This window comes from Pituophis catenifer, unplaced genomic scaffold, assembly GCF_029215685.1.
Source record: "Pituophis catenifer annectens isolate HBS135680 unplaced genomic scaffold, rPitCat1.0.hap2 SCAF_3, whole genome shotgun sequence".
Classification (NCBI taxonomy): Eukaryota; Metazoa; Chordata; class Lepidosauria; order Squamata; family Colubridae; genus Pituophis; species Pituophis catenifer.
Window position 1 is genome coordinate 181,173,645 of NW_027256883.1, and position 21,024 is coordinate 181,194,668.

Here is a 21,024-nt window from a genome sequence, read left to right on the forward strand (position 1 = left end):
GTTTTTTAAATAACTTCGTTCAGTTCTAGGTTTTGAAATGATGAAAAGATGCTCTTCACAACCTACTGTAACAAAGCTTATAGTACATTTTATTAGTAAAATTGCTGGTAGACCAACTGCATCCTTCATTATTTATTTATTTATTTATTATATTTTTATCTTGCCATAATCATAAAATGTCTTTTATCCACTCACAATAATAAAAAACCCAACATATCCTAGAGATACATTATAAAAATCGCAAAACAATACATGATATTAAACTCCAAAAGCCCTCTGGAAAATCTTTACTTTAAACTTCTTCCAGATCCAGAATTTGGAAATAAATGAATCATTTCATAGGGCTGATCCCATGATGAAAAAAAGAGGTTTCTGATCCCCTAACTTCCTGGAAATGGGTGCCTCTGCTGGCAAGATTGAAGTGATTTGGCCGACTCTAGTGGCAAGTGATGAGAAAAAAATGGGTGACCTTTTTATTTTGGGGTTTTGCAAGACGTGTAATCTAGCTCAGTGTAGTTCTTGGTTGAACATTTTCCTTTTACAAATCTACCACTGTTTTCCAGCCAAATTTTGATGGTGTACTTGAATAGTGCAGAAAAAAAAACCACAATCAAATTTAATTGTTTTCCATATATAGCCATTATTACGCATAAAACCAGTGAATGAGGTGGCTGGGTGGAGTCACTGAAGCAGTCTGCATGAGTTTAAATGGTCTCTGGGAGATGGTAGAGGACAGGAAGGCCTGGAGGAAAGTTTTCCATGAGGTCGTGATGGGTCGGACACGATTTCGCAACTAACAACAACAACTACTACTCATAAAATGTGTATAAGTCATGGGTCAGAATAAATCTCACATTACTTCTTAAATAATAGATCTACATTACTTCTTACACAGTATCTCGTCCACATTTTCATTATCACAGGTATACATATAATTTAAAATTCAGATATACAAATAGAATTTATATAGGAGAATATAAGGCTTGATGGCACTATTATTGAAAGTATATAGATTTTATATTGTTTTATTTTTTTGATTATTGTACGCCGTTCAGAGCCTATGAGAACAGAGTGGCACAGTAAATCAGTCAATCAATCAATACACACTTCTGAATGCATATGCATCCTGTCAGGTTCCGGTGTATAAAGAAAACTCCACACACACAAATGGTGGTTTGAATCCTTTACCGGCACGAACTAACATCCATAAATCAATACAGGAAAATTTTGTTGGAAATAATGCTTTGTGCTCCCCATCACCTTATAAAGCTTTATCACCCAGGTGACCTTTAACCCGGCTCCTCCCCACTCATTAATCATTGTTCCCTTAGATACTGCAATTAAGCATTACTCCTGCATGCTCCCACCTCGCTGGCTATTCCTCCAGTTTAGCCATCATTACAGACGTTTCCAAACTTCTCCATGACCCTCAGTCTCTCAGCCTTCCCCAACAGCTGCTCAGTCAGCAGCTCCCAGCTGCATTCGCTGTCCAGTCCATTCAGAAAGCTTGCTGCCAGGCTGGGAGACGATGAAGAGGCAGGCAAGGAGGGATCTTCATGTTGCTTGGTGGCCAAGAGGTAAGCTGAGGAGCTAGGGTGCCATGGGAGCTACCGCTTTGCAAGAACCTCTGCACCCACCGGAACGGCAGACCCGACACATGGCCGCGTGTTGGGGCAGACACATGCAGGTGTATATACTCCTAGATTGTATAAGTATGTAGAAACTTAATAAAAGAAAAGTGTTGTTATAGAAACTAAGCCTGGATATGCACAGATATAGTTTGAAATTTTAAATCCCAATTCTTACATATTTATATATTGGCAGAGTAATGTACAACTTCTGGAAGCTGAGCTGAAAGATAGCACAAATACAATGAAAACATTGAAAAAAAAGCAGAAGGAGGAAATAAAATCTCTCAAAGAAGAAATAAATCTCCTACTTAATCAGCGAAACAGTTTACAAAATCAGGTGATTTTACTTTAACTTATTCTTGCCTTGGGTTACTTAATATGCAGCCTTTCTGAAATTGTAATGAGAATCTATGAATGTGGGCTAAAACTGAGCTTGGTCAACTTTTCCAAAACATTATGGAAAGCTGTACAAATAAAAAAAATGAAAACATTTCTAAAAGAAATATATATTATTTTAAGAAAAGCCAGATATTTTGGGTTATATAACAAAACTGATTCTGGTATCTAACTTCCTTCTGCCAAATTAATTTTTTTCCTATCTCCTAATGGTGTAATATCCCATCACATTGGTACCATTTGTAGTATGATCAGACAAATATTGAAATCTTTAAAAAGCTCAGGCTGATATTGAATTAATTTATCTTGAGATGTTTAAACCTCTGCAGCATTATCTCTTCATTTATGGTAAGTCATAATCAGTGGTGATATTCAGCCAGTTCTATCCAGTTCGGGCAAACCGGTAGTGGTGACTGCGGGAAGCTCCGCCCACCCACCCGGACATCATCATGTCCCGTTTCTGACGCTCTGCACATGTGCAGAAGGCATGCGTGGAAGGCACGTGTGCGCTCACATTTGCGAACTGGTAGCGAAGATAAGTGCATACCACCCCCTTATCATAATGTACCATCTTTACACTTGTGTCTAGTATAATGTACCATTGTGTTGACATTTGTGAAAGCTATATGATCTGCCTCTTCACTATTTTATTCTCTCTTTTAAGATACAAGAGTTGGAGTTCCAACTGATGGCTACAAAAGATTCTTGTAAACTGTTTAACCAAGAGGCTCAGCAGCATTTAAGAGAAAAGCAAGAATTGTCTGAACGGAGGGAGCTTGAAGTGTCACAACTACAAAAGGTGCTAGAAACAGAGAGAAAACAGAGAGAGGAGGTCGTACAGCAGAACATTAAGTGGCAGAGACAGAAGGAAGAGTTGGAACAAAGAAACACAGAACTGACAGCTATGCTGCAAAGCCAGTGGGAGACTGAAAAACACCTAAACAACAAACTACTAAGAAAGCAAGAAGAAGTAGAGCACCACCAGACCACTCTTCAAGCCTTGGAAAGAAAGCAGAATCAGTGGGAAAAGGCGGAGCTTCAGAATTCTGAGCTCCAAAGGCAATGGGAAGAGGCCAAATCTCAAATCAAACTGCTGCAGAATCAGAAAAGGGACACAGAGCTTCAGAACAGAAATCTGCGGCAACAGAAAGAGGAGGTGGAACTTAAGAATGCCAAACTGAAAGCTGTACTTCAAAGGCAGCAGGAGGAGGCAGAAGCTGAAAGTGCCCTGCTTCAGAGCCATTGGGAAGAGGCACAAAAACGCTGTTCAGAGTTGCAGAATTGGAAAGAAAAAATTGAATATCAGAATGCAGAATTTCAGGCCCTTCTTCATAACAAGCAAGAAGAAATGGAAAATAAGGATACATGTATGAAGAAAGAACAAAACCAGAATTTGGAGCTGAAGGCAACATTGCAAACCCTGGAGCATGACCGAGCTAGGTAAGAACAAACTACAAAAAATCGTAAGTGGAAAATGAGGATCTCAGAGACAGTTACTTTTTGCTGATTCTCTATAAATATTAAATGTGTTTTTTTAGAATGTACTTGGTGAAAACTTCTCTTAGAAAAAGACAGGATAGTCCTTGATTGTTTATTCCAAAAGAGAATTTTGTAATTTTATATTTACAAATTGGCAGCCTTTTATACGTCTTAAAGTTTATTTCTTATAGTTTGCATTGTCTGACCAATTATTGTAGTATCCTGCCAGGAATGTTGCTGCCATGTAATGATTGCAATATAATTTCATGCATCTGTATCTGTTAATGCTGATATGATCTCCCTTGTTTTTATATTACATTGTTTACATTAAGAGAGATGATCTCTTGATAGTTTAATCTCATATATTCCTCCAATTATGTGACATGAATAATTTTTGTATTGGTATCTTCTTTTACAGATGCACACTGTGCTTGACACATTTTTGTGTAATTATTATTTTCTGGCATATATACTGAAATTTTGCCTTTACATCATAATTTATAACTGTGTACCATAAAAGAACTAAAGTTGCATGTTGATAGCATCTAAAGGAAAGAAAATTGGGTTTTTGAACTTAAATATGGTTATCCTACAAATTTTGCTTTTTTTTTTAGCTTGATTCTCTCATTGGAGGAGAAGGAGTTCAGACTCAAGAAACTGCAAGAGAGGGACGATGCTCATCAGGATGAAATCACCAAATTGAATAGTGCCTTACACCAAGCAGAAAAGATGCTTGCTGAGCACAAACAAGAAGTGCCGGAATTCATTAGCCAGGTATCATCCACAACAATTCCTTTTTATTTTTCTCTTTATTTCCAGTTTCTTATCGATGTACAGTAGTATTTTTAGAATAAAACCTGATTTCAGTGTTTTATTTTTTCTAATACATTGGCCTCTTTCTTGCATTGTTTGGAATAACCTGACTTAATTTTTCCTTTACTTGCGTAAAACTGATATAGTAATATGTAGTGCCCTACAGCTAGTCTTTGATTTCCATACAACAACCATCATACAGCAACCCTTCAAAGTTATATTACACTGAATGAATGATGGTTATAAGTGGTTCTCAGAGTTCTGGGCATCCCAGTACCCTTGTGGCCATGTGATCGCAGTCTGGATGCTTGGAAACCTGTTGGCACTTAGGACTGGTTGCCAGGTACCCCATGCTCATATGATCAATATTTACAATCTTCCATGCCGGTTTCCCCAGAAAGCCAAAGGGGAAGCCAACAGGGAAGATCACTAGTCACTGGGTAAGTTTCCCCCATCTGCACACCCGCAGCCTCTCTACGCTCATATCCTGCTGGCCACTCATGTGTTTTCACATATCCTTTCTGACACTTCTCATGTACTTCTGTGCATCTTCCCTGTATCACACAGTGCTTCTCGCACACTCCCTTGTGCAGTCTTCTTAACCCATGTAACGCCTCTTGCACACTCTTGCATCCTCATGAACCCTCCCCAACCCACATGCACCCTTCACACACATCCTGCCTATACTCCTCAGTGCCTCTTGTGCACCCCCTCATACCACTGTGTACCCTCCCCCACAGTGCAGTACCTCTCATGATCCCTTCACAAATTTGCACATCCTCTCATACCTTCTTGATTTACATGGCACCTCTCACACCCTTCATGACCTTCCCCCACCCACCCAGTCTCACTGCCTCCCCCACCTGGCAGCAGCCTGTTATCTGCCTGGAAGAGTGGCTCTTGCAATTTCCTGCTGTCCACCCCCCGCTTCCCCCCCTGACTTTGATTGTTGGAAGCCAGCAGGAAGTTGCCTCACCTAATGACCATGGGATTCAATTAAAAGCAGCAACCAGAACTGCAAGCACTGGTGCCACTAAGCAATGTAGTCACACTTTACAACTGCATCCCTTAGTGATGGAAATTCAGGCCCCAACTGCCACTGTAAATTGAGAACTACTTATATTTGTAATAATATACAAAGCTTATTCTTTTGTCTATTTAATTAACTTTTCCCAGTTTGTCTTTTATTTTGTCTAGGAGGTATTTACCTGCCTTAGAGTTATCCTTGTTCCTATGCCCAAATTTTATTGTTTTCCCTATAGATGGAATCACTCAAGCAGATGATGGTACAGAAGGAGGCAACTTTGATAGCTCATGAGGAACAGCTAACTCAAGATCTGGAAGTTTCCCATGCAAATGAACAACATGCCAAAGACACTATACAAAAGCTGGAGGCCGAAGTGTCCCAGTTACGCTTAAGCCTATGTAGCACAGAGAGCAGGGCAGAGGCACTGGCATCTGAATGTCAGCGTGTTTGTTCAGTTCATTGGGAGGCCCAAGCTCAGCTGATAAAACTACATTCGGTACTTCATTACATGCTGTGTAACAGTCCTGAGCCAAAAGTTAGAGGGCAAGGAGACCAAAACATTTCATCATTCCTTAACAGAGGTAAGTCTAAGGAGCAAGTGAATGAGCATTATGTCATTTTTTTAATCAAGTATCACAGTCAGAATTCTAGTGTATTAGAACTATATTTGGGGGGGGGGGAATTGTAGCTAACCTTTATAATTCAGCTTGTTATTAATTAAAATATAGTGATAGAAAATAGAAAATGTGATGCTTATTTTTATACCAATAGTATGTTACTAATCAATAACCTTTATAAACTTATATAATTCATGTCAAACTATTGGCTCTATAGGATATTCAGGTAGAACTTGACTTTTTAAAAAAATGTTGTTTGGAATAGAACAGAAGAAAGAATTGAAGGTTGCTGGAGTCAGCCTAAAGAGTCCAAGTATAAAAAAATCTGGTTCATTTCTGGGAAATACGTCCTCATTGTAAAAATTGCATGTGTGTCATTTCAATATTTGTGTGTACGTGTGCCCCTTCAAATCAGATGACTCCTGGTGACTACCTGCAGTTTGCTTGGCAAGATTTCAGAAGTGTCTTGCCATTGCCTTCTTCCTAGAGCTGACAGAATGGCACCATTTTTATAGAAGGAAAAATAACTAATTCTTAATGTCGATTTTGATCATTCCTGAGACATTATTGGAACAGCAATTAAAATGAATAATATTGGCTTTTGATTTTTTTAAAAAAATAATAGTGACCTTAACTCCAGCTCAAAATCTTTTGGCTACATATTTTTAATTGTGTTTATTAAGAATATGCAAATCCTTCAAAAGAAGTGCTTCACAACACATGGGAATATAAACTGGGCAATTATCTTTGAATAATTAAAACATCCATTTTTTTTCTGCAGACCTATGCAGCTGCTTCAGAAATAGCTTCTGGCAGTCCCTGTCTTCATGGGTATTCACAGATACTTCATTTTTTTTTCCTCAGCAAACATGCAGCTGTTTTAATAAGTCAAAGAGAGATGCTTCATTTGTACTGTGTGTTGTGAAATATAGGATTAAGAATTTAAGTATTACTTTTATATTGTGTTTGTATTGTATAGTGTCACTGTGTTTTTATTATTCATCATACAAGGTCTATTTGTATAAATGGTTGTTTATAACTTTTCAAACTGAGTAAGTAAAAATCAGAAAAATAAGATTGGGATTGCAGAGTATAAATTTTGAGTTCTGAATTACTGCCTGTGATAAAATAAATAAATGAGGCAAGATCTGGTTACAAACTACATTTGATATTTGGCTCCTTGGCTGTGAAGCACTAAGGCATTAAAATTATTAGTTTATATGAATGCAGACCAAATGGATGTTACAGGTGACATGGGCAATACAAATAATGCGGAGCCCTTAGTACACAGTGCACTGGAGATGTTACCTAGCTGGTAATAAAAACATCTGCAATAAAACAACCAAGCTCAGAGAGCACCAAAGATTCCCAGTTCAACCCTGAGCTACATATATTCTCTTTTATTGGTAATACAAATAATGTTTGACAATCACCAGTGCCCGTTTGACTGAAAATCCTGTGGAAAAGTTGCCCTGACACATTTGGAAGCTACCTGGTTGGTGAAAGCAATATTCCACATTCTAAGAAACTGTAGATAGAAAGCAATGCAGACCCATGTCAGTTTCAGAACTATTACTTTGACTTTTAGTCAGACTTAGATTTGACTAAAAGTTTTCTCTAGATTCCCCTTTCTTTCTAATTAATAACCCTAACCTGAAGGTGCAGTTACCAAACAGGTTTATTTCTTCAGAACAGGATAATGTGAAAGAACTGGCTTTGTCTCAACCTAAGGACTGTTCCACAGAGCTTACAGCGGAGAGAGTAGCAGAAGCACTTCAAGACTTGCGGCAAGATCTCTGGCGGGCTCACCTTCAACTGGTAACTTCCCTTTTGGTTTATGAATATGTTATTCTTTGGGTTGCTTCCAGGCATTTTAAATGAAATGTAATAAAACTTTTATAAAGTTATTGTGATAGCTGCATGTTATCCAGCACAATATTCTTTAAATCTTTTTCTTGAAAGAAGAACATGTATAAATAATTCCTGCAGAAAACATGCTGGTCAGTTTCCCATGGGCATCTCAGTGGCCACCGAGGAACAGACTCATGGACTAGATAATCCTGTATTCTTGTCTGTCCAGTGATTTTTCTTATATTATTAAGTTAAAAACACATAGAAGTATCTCTCTAGATATTGATAATCAAAATAGATATTTTAAAACTCTAAGGAATAAAATTAAAATTACATTCTATCTTGTTAGGTGCTGTATAAATCTTGACAGTTATCAGGACATATCATGGCCTTGTATTTGAGAAGCTCCGCAAATATATATCAACTTACTTAATATAATGAATGCCTTTTTATTATACTGATAGGTTGTTTAAAATTACTTAAGAATTGAAAAAGATGGAAGTACCCTGTTTCAGACCTATCCTGAAAATAAGCCCTAGCATGTTTTTTTACGTGCCTAATATAAGCCCTGCCCTGAAAATAAGCTCTACTTAAGAGCTTGTGCAGCTGGCTGCCCACCCGTTCTGTCCCCACAGAGTGTCCCCACACCTTGGGCCCCCACAGCCAGGCCACCCATGCCCTGACACCTGCCTCACAGTGGCAGCACTGGCATCCATATGCAGCAGGAGCCCACATGGCTGCTGGCCCACTTCTGCTTGCTTATGGTCGCAATGGAACAGGAGGTGAGTGATGTGCCAGTACCAAGGCTGCGAGGTGAGGCAGATGTTGGGGCATGGATGGCCTGGCTGCGGGGGCCCTGTGGTAAGCCGGTGCAGGGCGCATGGGGCAGCTCCACCCACATCTACCTTACCTCATGTCTGTGGCACTGCTGTATCGCTTGGCCTCCTCCATTGCAGCTGTGAGAAAGCAGAACTGGGCCAGTGGCCACACGGGATCTGTTAAATGGGGATGTTGGATCCACTGCTGTGAGACAAGGCAGGTGTCAAGGCGTGGGTGGCATGGCTGCGGAGGCCCTGAGGTAAGCTGGTGTGTGGCGTATGGGGCAGCTCCATCCCCCTACCTCACGGCAGCAGCACTGGCATGCTGTGCGGCCTTCTACCCAACCATGAGCAAGCAGAAGAAGTGGGCCTCCCATACATGGGAAAAAAATAAGACACCCCCCAAAATAAGCCCTAGTGGTTATTTTGGGGCCCCAATAGGACCTGGTCTTATTTTCGGGGAAACATGGACAAAAAAAATATACAATTAAAGGTATAGCTAGTAGTTCAGATAGTTCTTGGTTAATGACCACTTGTTCAGTAACCATTGAAAGTCATGACAGTGTTGTATGAGTAGTAGTTATGACAGGTCCTCAAAAGCCTGGTCATCCCATGACCCCATGATTATGTTCTGGGTGCTTGACAATGATTTATATGATTATTGCAATGTCCTGTAGTTATGGGATTGTGATTTCCAATCTTTCCTGCCAGCTTCCCACAAGCAAAGTCAATAGGAAGGTTGCAAGTTGGTTGAGTGAATCTCCCCCATCGTGATCACAGTGAATTTTGCCTTTTTATGAACTTTCTTTCCTCAGTTGTTAAGTGAATCACTGCAGTTGATAAGTTAGTAACCCGGTTGTTAAGTGAATCTGGTTCCTCATTGACTTTGCTTGTCAAAAGGTTGCAAATGTGATCACATGATCTTGGGACACAGCAACAGTCATAAATACGAACCAGTTGCCAAGCATGATCATGGAGATGCTGGAAAGGACGTAACTATGAAAAACAGTCATATCACTTTTTCAGTGCTGTTGTAACTTTGAACTAAATGAACGATTCTAAGTTGAGGACTATCTGTAGACAAATTCTTGTGTATTATAAAACTGAAGAGCTTCTTGGATGAGAAGCAAAACATTTTCAAGGAAAAAACCAAGGAAGCCCAAATTGCCAGTTGCTTTGGGACACTCAAATTAGGTATTTTCCACTACTTCTACCCCAGTTAGAATTGTATTTTTGAAGATTATAAAAAAGATCAAAGATGTGTCAGACAGCAATATGGAAGAGTTTTTGAACAGGCAGATTGAAGATGGAGGATACAAATTTAATGTAGAGTTGTAATGTATAGTTTGCAACACACAGTGTTTTCCAGGAAAGTGTAATCTATAGTTTGTGCAATGTAATGTATAATTTGCTGCAAGAAAATTACTATTTGTTTAAAAAATATTTTTATAAAGCTCTCCCTATCTCAAGCGTACCTATACCATGTGTTGGGCTGGGTTTTTGTGGCAGGATGAAGCAAGGAAGAATTCTGAGAAGTTGAAACAAGAACTTAGCGAGAAGGAAACAGAAAGGATACGCATTAATGCCAAAGCTGAAGAGCTGCAAAAGTGGCTGAACCAATGTGAAGAAGGTAACGCAAACTGTGATAACGCAAAGATATGATCGTTTCCCTAAACAAGAGTTGAGAGCTACAGAAAATCTTGGGCAAGCAAGCTCTTTTCATTATTGCACTTGTTATGTCAAGCTTAGTAACATTCCCTTTATAAAGCAGTACTGGGTATAATATCAGAAGGACAGAGACTCCATCAGTTATAGAAGATTCAAACCATCTTCTCTGATGACTTTTGAGAAAATCAGGTCTTAACAATGGTTTCAATAACAAATCAGTATTTCATTCTGGAGCTATTTTTTCCTATAAATTGTTTATAGATGCTTTCTTTTCTTGTTCCTTGATATTCCATGCTGAAAATGTATTGATATTTTAAAAATTATTTTGAATAGTAAATTAGTTACTAGCATCGTCTAAAATATCTCCAAATTACTTTCTTTTTAGAAAAGGTACTATTATGTGGATGGAGAGTTATTTATTTATTTTCATTATAGAAAAATGTGTAGTTGAAGGCAGACGCAGCTCCCTAGAGTCTGCCTTAAAGTTAGAGGTCATTGCTTTCAAGGAAGAGAATGTGAGTCTACGTGAAAAGGTGACCAGTTTGGAAACAAAACTTGAAAACACAGAGAAACAAAGAAAAGACTTGGTGGTAAGGATATCAGACATTTTGTAGGTTCAGCTACCTAAAATTTGATAAATTGTTGAAAACATTATTTTTTCTAAGGGAGTTACCGCTAATTTTTTTAATGTTGTGATTTTATAGTGGGATAGATGGCATATAAATACTTGTTTCTTATTGTCTATTGTGCCTGCTTTTCTCTTCTAAGTTTCTTTTACAGCTTTTGCACTTTTGTAGAGGTACATACTTTCTAATATACACATTAGTGTTAGAGTAGTAACCATTTTCTGGTCCATGTTTTCTGCTTCTAGCTTGTTCTCTTGTATTGATCTTCAGGGATGGAATAGTTCTTGATAAATTAGAAATATGTCACAATTAAATCTTTAAGAGAGTTAAATTGTTATGGAAAAAATAAAGTTTTATTTAATGGACATAAAAAGACTCAAATTCTGAATTATTAATAGGATTTTAGGAATCATCAAACAGAATTACTTGATTTACATGCTTAATCGTAATTTAATGATTTTCTCCATGTAGAGGTACTGGCTGCCTTCTAGTGAATATTTTGAATAGATAACTTATGTATATTTGGAAGTGATATATTTTAGCAAACATTTCATTTTTAAAAAATGACAAGCATTTTTGTGCAAGATTTACATTTGAATGAATGCTGTCTCTAAATAATGTAGCTATGGAATAATGAACAAGAAGAAAATAATTCTTTTTGCATTTCAGAATGAACGGGGCACATTAAAAATGACTAAAGAAAAGCTCACAAGGGAGTTGGAGCTTCTTCGGGAATCAGTCAAAGCTTCAGAACATCGAGCAAATGCCCTGGAAAAGATGAATGAGTCCCTGGAGCAAGAGCTTCAAACAGCTCTCTCCACTCTCAGAAATAAACATGAAGAAATTGAGACTCATCAAACGAGATCTGTGGCTTTGCAGAAAGAGGTAGAGGTAGGAAGAGCACTTCAGGAAATTGTGGATCGGCTCAATGTTACTTTAGAAAAGAGAAATGAAGAAATAAAAGACCAGCTACAGCAGATTAGGGATTTGGAGAATGACAAAGAAATGCAAAAAGCTGCCTTAGAGCAGCTCACTAAAAATCTAGAAAACAGAAGCAAAGAAATTGACTCTCAAAAAATGCAAATTGAAGAAATGACAATGCAAGATAATATGCAAAAGGCCGATCTCAAGAAATTAAATCTAGATCTAGAAGAGACTGCTCAGACTTTGAAATCCCAACAAGAAAAGCTTCAAAAACTACAAGAGTTATCAGAAGGCCAAAAAACAATAATTGAAAGCCTATCTCTGAATCTGGAGGAAAAAATCAAGGAAGCTAACATCAAAGAGGAGAAAATTCAGATTATAGAACATAATGAATCAGCACAAATTGGAGCTTTGCTGAAAGAGCTAGATGACCTGAAAATAAAGATGAATGAAAAAGGTTGGGAACTTGCATCTCAAAAACAGCTACTTCAAGAATGGGAAGAGCAAGGGGAAAAGCGTGAGAAAGCTCTTTGTACGAGCCTAGAACACATGAAAGCCATTATTAAGGACAAAGAACGGGAAATAGAATCCCAGAGAGAACAGATATCAATTTTCCAACGGCTTGAAGCTCAGAAGGAAGAGCATCTCAGTGAGCTTTCTGAGAAGCAGAAGCAGATGACATTGACCTTGACCCAAAGAGAACAAGAGCTCAAGGCACAAGAAAACCAAATGAAAGAAATGAAAGAAGAAATGGAAATAGAAAGAATGGCTTTTCATGAACATAAAGCAAAAACACAGGCCACTTTGGACGAAAAGAACAGAGAATTGGAGTTCCAAAGGAAGCATGAAGAAGAATCGAAAAGCCAAATAAGAGTTCTACTTGAAGATATCCAGTACAGCTCAGGAGTACTAAAGGAGAAAAATGGTAATGCAGTGTTTCCAGATGAACAAATAAACCAACTGAAGAAGCAAAAACTACAGGAAACTACTTTTGATATACTGGGACAACTCAAAATATTCTTTAAGAGGCGACAACAAGAAATTGAGTCCCTGAAAGAGCAACATGAAAAGAATACAGAAGAGAATGTAGGGCTAATAAAAGGATTGCAAGCAGAACTTCAACAAGCAAAACAAGCTTTAAAAAATGGAGAATTGCAGATCAAATATTTAAAGGAGAAGAACCTCCAACAAGTTCAACAACAGGAGGCACAGACAAAATTTATCTTGGATAAACTGCATCTCACTAGATCTTCCCTTCATGACAAAGAAAAGGAAACAAAATCCTTACAAAAGCATATCAAGGAACTTTCAAAACAGAAAGAGGAAGTACAGCATAATGTTTTAAGTCTACAGCAGGATCTGGATAGGATTAATCGGTTGAATGCAGAGAAAGAAGAAGAACTGCTCAAGCAAGCAGAACAAATTAGTAAATACCAGGCTAAAGTAGAAGCCACACAGAGAAAGCAAAAAAGTAAGGAAGATCTTTTGCAATATCAACACAAAAATGAGCAAGAACATGAAAGACACCCCAGAGAGCGAGAGAAGTTGCTTGACCAAAAGAACAAAGAGATAAATTATCAAGACGAGAGAAATAAAAAACCAATAAAAGATGAGTCTGAAGAGCAGCAAGAGCATCTCCATCTTATACAGAAGAAAGACGATGAGATTAAATTGCAAAAAGGAAAAATTGAGCAACTGGAAGAGAGACTCAAAGATAAAGGGAGGGAATTACTGACCTACAGTGATCAGATAAAGCAAATAATCTCAGCTCTGAGATTGCATGATAACAAAGAGTACAATTTCCATAGTTGTATTGAGAAAATTTTTATGTGGAAGGAAGAAGAACTAGTTAAAAGCAAGGTTATTAAGGAAAAAGACCAGTGCTTGCAACGGCAGAAGGAAAAAATTGAACATTTGGAAAATGAGAAAATGATAAACAGACAGGAATTGAATCATATGATAGCTGTTCTAAAACAGACAGAGAGTGGTGAGATAGAATGGAAGCAGAAGGCCCAGAAGTTGGATCTGACCCTTGCCCAAAGTGAAGAGGCTCTGAGAATTTTAAAGGAGGAAATGGCTGTTACACAGAGCATGTTTTCAGAAAGGGATATGGATAGGTTTCATCTCCAGGTAAGCGTTTTAACTTAAAATGCATGCAAACTGTTGCAGGTTCAGCATATTTTATAAAGCATGTAAAATTATATTTTATAAATTACATCTTATCATTCTTATTCTCTTTAGAGATGCACTGTTTATATTTTAAAAGGGAAAGTGGTTTAAAATGAAATTTTCTTGGACTTAAAGATATAAATAATAAAGGAGAGATGAGAAAAACCAAGAGGCTGTGAGTTAGATGTTGCTAAGATACTATATCATTTACACTCACTTCATATGAGCTCTCTAATAACATGGCTATAATCTTTTTGAGGAGTTTGAGTTTGGATTCAAATACTAACATACTGTTTGCCATATATTCTGCCATGGAACATCCTGTTCTAGAAAAAACTTTTCTGGCTATGATTTGACATTGAAATGTGCCATTTTAACTTTGAAATGCTTTGTCTTGATGTCAAAGTATTTTCAGGCACTGTAAATGACATATTCCAGGATCTGTTCATTTTGTAACAAAACATTTTTCACACCTACCGTACTTAATTAAATAAGCAAAGAGTATTTTTGTTTTCCTATAGGAACAATTGGATACAGCTTTCAAAACTCTGAAGGAGGCAAGGTTTATTATTGAAACTCTGGTGGGAGTTTCTGATCTGCTATGCAGTGAAAATGATATACCAGGGGTTGAGCATAATGAGGCCGGAAAGGTAAGATAAAAGAACAGATATGAAACATGTGAGATGGCAATGCATCATATAGAAGAGCAAGATATCTTTGAATTTTCATCAGGGCTTTTTGGCACCTTAAAGTATAACTTTATTATAATTCTATATGCCTTTTTGCTTCCCATTCTATCAGTCATATTATGTAATAATAAATTAGCACATTTTTAAGATCAGTCTTTATTGATTTTATTGCAAATGATTAAGAATTACTCCTATAGGAACTGATGTAACTGACATCTCTACCTTAAGTAATTAATTGCTTAAGATTCGGAAATGTACAATAGCAACATATTAAGAAGGTTTCTTCAGAAAAAAGTCATGTCCCATCCATGGGACAAAATCGCCCTCATTTGTGAATGGCTGTCAAACTGCCTCCTATTTTTTTGTATATATTCTGACTTTTATATTCTTATTTTGTACTGCATCATTTCTGTGTCATGCAGCCTTTGAAAAAAGAGGGACATCTGACATGGATAGCTGAAAAACGACTCTTATGTAGGCGTTTACAACTTCTGCAGCAAGCTGTGGCCAGGTTAGAGAATGATAAACATGGTTTAGAGAAGCACAATGCTCAATTGAGAGATGCGTTGCAAGAGGTAAGCTTTTCTGTAAAGGTAAAATAACCAAGGTCAGCATTATTTTTCTGTGCAATGTAATTATATGTTAGCCCTCATTATACACTGATTGGGTAAAGTAGTCCTTTGTCCTATAATGTGATCAAATTAATCTAAACTCTCTCATTAAAGAGCTTCTGATTGAACAACAAATGTGTAAGACAATGTGTTGTGTCATGTTTTTATTGAATACAGTGAGTCAACCTTTACTATGTTCAATATTAAATAATTGTTCAATAAATATTACAAATATTGTTCAATAAACAATATTATTGAATATTGCATTATTTTCAGTTGATTGAGGAAGTAATGGATTTTGCATTCTATCAACGGATTTTATAGGAGACTGTCAGAGTATTTATGCATAAACTGAAGAACAGTAGTTTTAAACACAAAGTAAATATGTAAAAATATGGCTGAACCAAAAGAAGTTGTTATTTGAATGGGAGGATTAAAGCCATGACTTAACCCAACATAAATGTTGTAATATGACCTGAAGCAAGCAGTTCATGCAAGACAGCCCAAGTATATCAGTGAGTCAAAAAGGAATGGGCCAAAATAACTCCAAGCCAATGCATGAAAGATATCATTAGGCACAATATACACTTGGTTGAAAGAGGGGGCATCTGTTTTTAAATCTAAAGCTTCATATAGTTTCTCCAACAATCTGCTTTTATATATTCAGTAAACATGATATTTTCAGAGTTATTTATTTAACCAGAATCTTTTTATCTATTAATATATAATATTAATAGGATTTAGATAAAGCTCTACTTTCCTATAGGTCACAGTACTGCAGTATTATAAAGGGTTCACAAACTTATCTCACATTATAATTAATAAAATAAAACCTGCTTGCTTTTTTCTGACTTCCTGAGTCAGTTTGTTTTATTGATTTCATTGGGTGGTTACAATTAAGATTAAGATAACCTTTATTGTCATTTTTTTCTGTGCGCACTCTGGCACACATTAAAAATGAAATTCTGTTGCCTGCTCTCAGAAGTGTACAACTACATAACACACACATATACAGTGGATATGCTATATACATACATATGTATATGCCTTCACCCTAACAAATAAATACATAAGTACGTATTAATCACTGTCCATCTTGAATACAAAGCGAAAAGAGGAGGATGCTTGAGAGTTCACAAAGTTAATACTATATGGAACAAAACTTTGGCTGAATCTGGATGTTCCGAATATTCTTATAAAAATATTACCTATTTTCCGAAATTTAGGGCTATTCACAATTCAGTGTTTTGTGCTTGGTATTCTTTGCCTTATGTTCAGTGATCTGCTCAGTATCAGCAGTCAGTTATTAGCCTGTTTTACCTAATTTAGGATAACATTTTTGTTTCTCTTATCGATTGCAGGTAGAACATGAACGAAGGAAACTGAAAAGGAGTCATGGAGACTTTTCTCTAAGTTTTGAATATTCACAAGCTGATTCTGGGTCACAAAAGATTCTCTCAATTTCAAAGGTTTGAACATACATACATATAAAACGTTTATGCCACCCATGTCACCAAAGGCAGCTTGCAATCATTAAATAAAAATGCTACATAAAACAATAAATAAAAGATCTTAAATTTAAAATGAGTTAAAATTAAATTGACCAAGATGAAGAGGAAGGGAGCAAAGTGAAGATGAAGGAAGTAAAGTGGGGTTTTATCTAATCCATTGGCCGCCTACAGAATGATATGCCGTTATTGGGATCACAGGGCTATATCTTCAAGCTCTTTCAGAAAGCCAAAGGGAAGGAAAATGGATGATTTTAAGTGCAACTTCTGATAATAAAATATGCAAGCTCTTCATTATATTTAACTAGGGGGCGCTATGGCTCAGCAGTTAAAGATGCTGAGCTTGTCATCTGGAAAGCTGACAGCCCGGGTTTGAGACCCGAGCATCACACAACAGGGTGAGCTTCCATTACTTGCCCCAGCTCTTGCCCAACTAGCAGAATGAAAGCATGAAAAGTCAAGTAGATAGATACCCCTTTGGTGGGAAGGTAACCTCGGTGTATGCTGGCTACATGACCACAGAAATATCTTTGGACAAAGCTGGCTCCCTCAGCTAAGAAATGGATATGAGCACTGCCCTTGAGACTTGGAAACGATTGGACAAAGGAAATCCTTACCTTTATATTTAAACTAAAGATTATAATTGTTGGGTTAAACCTGAATAAATGAGAGAAAATCTAAGCTGTATAAATAGTTTTCTTTTCCTAAATAATAGACTTCTTGAAGGTAAGCATCTGACTGAGTTTTCTCTCTCCTTTCTCTCTAGAAAGAAACCCAGGTTCTCCAAAAGCAACTGGCAGAGTTACAAAAACAGGTGTGTATTTTATAATTGGAATACACCTAGGTCTCTTAGAACTGCTTTTCTTATCTTCCATTGTTGAAGAGCTGCACCGCTGTAGTAACTGCATTTTCAAAGATTCACAATAGTTTTTGTAAGCAACGATTTTAAAGGACAGTTTAAAGTAGAGAATCCTTTTGGCAACAACAAAACAGAACAGTTTGGGACATTTTGTTCTCAAAATCAGTTTGTACTCTAATTTTTTTTTTTTAAAAAAAAATCAAGGTATTTTTATCTGCGTCATTTAAATAATGTAGTTTTTGCTGTTGAATGCACTGTTTTAAATGCACAATGCATTGTTATAAAAAATGTTAATTATGCACCATCAACTCAATGTTGATTATTAGTGATCACATAACATTTTCTCAGAATTTATTAGTAATATTAGATATTGCTAGATATCTAGCAATATTATATCTAATATTAGATATTAGATATAGCACTTAGACTTATATACTGCTTCACAGTGCTATACTGCACCCTCTAAGCAGTTTAGAGTCAGCATATAGCCCCCAACAATCTGGGTCCTCATTTTACTGACCTCAGAAGGATGGATGGCTCAGTCAACCTTGAGCCAATGAGAATCGAACTCCTGGAGTGAGTAGTGAGGTAGCCTGCAGTACTCCATTCTAACTTCTGCACCACCATAGCTTAGATATGTTAAATACTAAATCTAGCAGTTTTACTTTACATAAGATACTTACTATTCCTTGAGTTGAAAATTAGAAATTAAGTTCTTCAGAGAGAAATAATTCATTAGTCCTTGATGTCATTTGTTCTTGTTTTAGGTTTTTGTTCTACAATCACAGCTATCACTGGAACGGAAGCAGAAGCAGAATTATATCATCAGCTGTACTAAAACAAATCAAGAGCTTTCAGATTTGCATCAAGAGCTTGAAAACTCTTTAGCTGTTGTGGCTAGGAAACCTGATGCAACTGTTTTGGAATCAGAGACTCGCAGGCTTGATGAAACCTTGAATAATAGTTTCACATTGGGAACTGTAGGCTCAGACAGTGTCTTATCTGGAAAACATCTACCAAGCTCAACACCCAAAAGTGTTCATCAGAAGTCCACAAGGTAGCATAAAAGTGGCAAAAGCAAGAAATTACAGAGGCTCCAGCACAAGCAGAGTTTAAAAAGTTGTTGACATGATGGATCCTTCCTCGTATTCAGCTAGCTTTGATTTCCATGGTCTATCTGCCAGTTTTGATCATTCAGAATATAATTCCAGATTCTTTGGAATCAGTGAAGATCATCTTAATACAGCCTAAGAAAAAACAAAAGTAGTTGAAAGGCTGCGTATTAAGTGGCTGAAGATACGCAATGTGAAAATCTTTGGACATAGCAAAATTCAAAGCCAGTGTATGAGAACAAAATAAAGAAATGACTCCTTGCAACCATTTCCGATAAGAAGAATGGAAGTTCATTCCAGGAAATGAGTCATGAAAAAACTAAACTCATTAAAGATTTCCCACTTTGTTTTGTATAGACACATGGGACAGTACTTGATCAGAGAGGAATCTCAATCTAAACAGTCATTTTGGTTTAATAATCTTATTGATTGAAATATCATTTCCTAAACTATTGTACAGCAATTTGGTATAAGATACATCTAGATGGTTTTTATAACATTTTGTACTAAGCAGTTTTCTTATAATAAAAATTTTTATTTTTCCTTTCTTTGCTCAAATATTTTATATGAAGCTTTTCTAAGATTTTTTCCCCTGCTTTTTTGTGGTATATATGCAAATAGATAGATAAAATGCATGTATAGCCATTTTCTACAAGAACTTCTGGAGGTTCATGTCGATAAGGAGTATATAAGACACATTACCATTGTAATTAAAATAGAAGATAAAAAATAAGTACCAAAGTAATAAATTTACTTTTATTATATATAAACTTACTGTACTGAAAGTACTAAGTTAGAAGTTACAACTAAGAAGTAATGTCTGCAAAACTGACTCCATCTCATAAAATTTAAGAGATTACCAAAAAAATGTTGGGAGTGATGAGACAGATGGGTTGCTACAACATAGAGTTGTTCCTGAAAGTAAAGTAGCTACACCAATTCATAATGGAGTTTATGGGTTAAAACCAGGAAATAAAAACAGGCTCATGATCTAACAGAAAGGAGGAATTATCACTAGCATTTTGGAAAAAGAAAAAAGATGGCTACTGAAGTCAAGATGCATTTAGGCTATTTACATATTGAAAATTTACTGTTTCCACAGTGAATTAAGTCCACTGAAGAGTTCCAGGAAAGGTCCAGATTTTAAGGGTTCATTCCTACTTGACCAGAGGAACAAAAGCCTGAAAAGCTAAGCTCTTGGCTAATTCTAAACAGAATATCTATGAATATCTCCATAGAATCTATGGAGATTCTAAACAGGAGAGGTTTTAGTTACACATTCCTAGGTGCAAGCATAAATAGATGCTGCCTTGTTAGAAGATTACATGGCAGGCAATGAAATAATTAATTCAGGAATGCTAGAAGTTTTTTTTTTAATTACATACCAGTACTGGCTTGTACTCTTACCTCAAATTCTGCTATGTTGTCTTATTGTGGTAGGAATTGGGGTAGGGTTCCTGGGAAGGATGAGTAAAGAAGCAGGAATGTACATCATATGTTTATACTCCCAGCAAGGTCAACCAAGGTATGAAGCTCATCCTAGCTGTCCAGTTAACGGAAGGAGATCCATATATCGGGCAGAAGCTATACAGAAGATGCTGGGGGCAGATGACCACTTTAGTGACAATGGTAAAGGCAACCATCCATAACCTGGAAGAAATCAACAGTACACCAAAAACAGACAAGTGGTTGACAAGTGCTGGATGATGGGCTCTTTAGATTAGATGGCACTCAGCATGCTACTGAGGAAAAGCAAAGATTCTTTTGGATTACTAAAGGGTATTTATGACATGGCTAGATACAAGCTTTCAGAACTTCTAGTTACTAATGCTGCCAAGCAAGAAAAGAAAATCCTAAATTGTTAAGGAAATTGCAATAGGAACATGGAATATAAGAAGCATAAACATGGAAAAGCTCAACAATGAAATATGACATTAATTAACTACATATTGACATCTTAGACATAAGTGAATTGAGCAAACAATGGCATTGTTCTCATAGGAAGGATATAGCAAAGACTACTGGGGTACAATCCCTGGTTCTCTTTCAGCTAGATAAGTACCTATCTCCTGCTATTTTCAATAATGAGGTAATCATGGGATAATAGTAACCATAGAAGTTCCTCTCCCCTTTTTTGCTATTTGATCATTACAACTGTGAAATTAAAATATATATTAGTGGCTACCAAAGTCCAGGTTTTTTTTAAAAAAAGTAAAATGTTGAAAA

The 21,024-nt window shown here is 36.7% G+C and overlaps 1 protein-coding gene across 1 annotated transcript in view; it reads left to right on the forward strand.

Moving 5' to 3' along the window:
* The window catches only part of CEP250 (centrosomal protein 250), a 36,984-nt gene extending 17,643 nt beyond the window's left edge, over window positions 1-19,341 (forward strand). Inside the window, exons 20-32 of the mRNA XM_070941617.1 lie at window positions 1,825-1,968; window positions 2,692-3,467; window positions 4,121-4,280; window positions 5,582-5,927; window positions 7,654-7,781; window positions 10,142-10,262; window positions 10,736-10,890; window positions 11,596-13,980; window positions 14,541-14,669; window positions 15,131-15,283; window positions 16,681-16,788; window positions 17,594-17,641; window positions 18,454-19,341. Coding sequence (XP_070797718.1) covers window positions 1,825-1,968; window positions 2,692-3,467; window positions 4,121-4,280; window positions 5,582-5,927; window positions 7,654-7,781; window positions 10,142-10,262; window positions 10,736-10,890; window positions 11,596-13,980; window positions 14,541-14,669; window positions 15,131-15,283; window positions 16,681-16,788; window positions 17,594-17,641; window positions 18,454-18,747 — 4,947 coding nt within the window. The 3' untranslated portion in view covers window positions 18,748-19,341. The remainder of the gene's footprint in view (window positions 1-1,824; window positions 1,969-2,691; window positions 3,468-4,120; window positions 4,281-5,581; window positions 5,928-7,653; window positions 7,782-10,141; window positions 10,263-10,735; window positions 10,891-11,595; window positions 13,981-14,540; window positions 14,670-15,130; window positions 15,284-16,680; window positions 16,789-17,593; window positions 17,642-18,453) is intronic.
* Window positions 19,342-21,024: the final 1,683 nt, after the last annotated feature.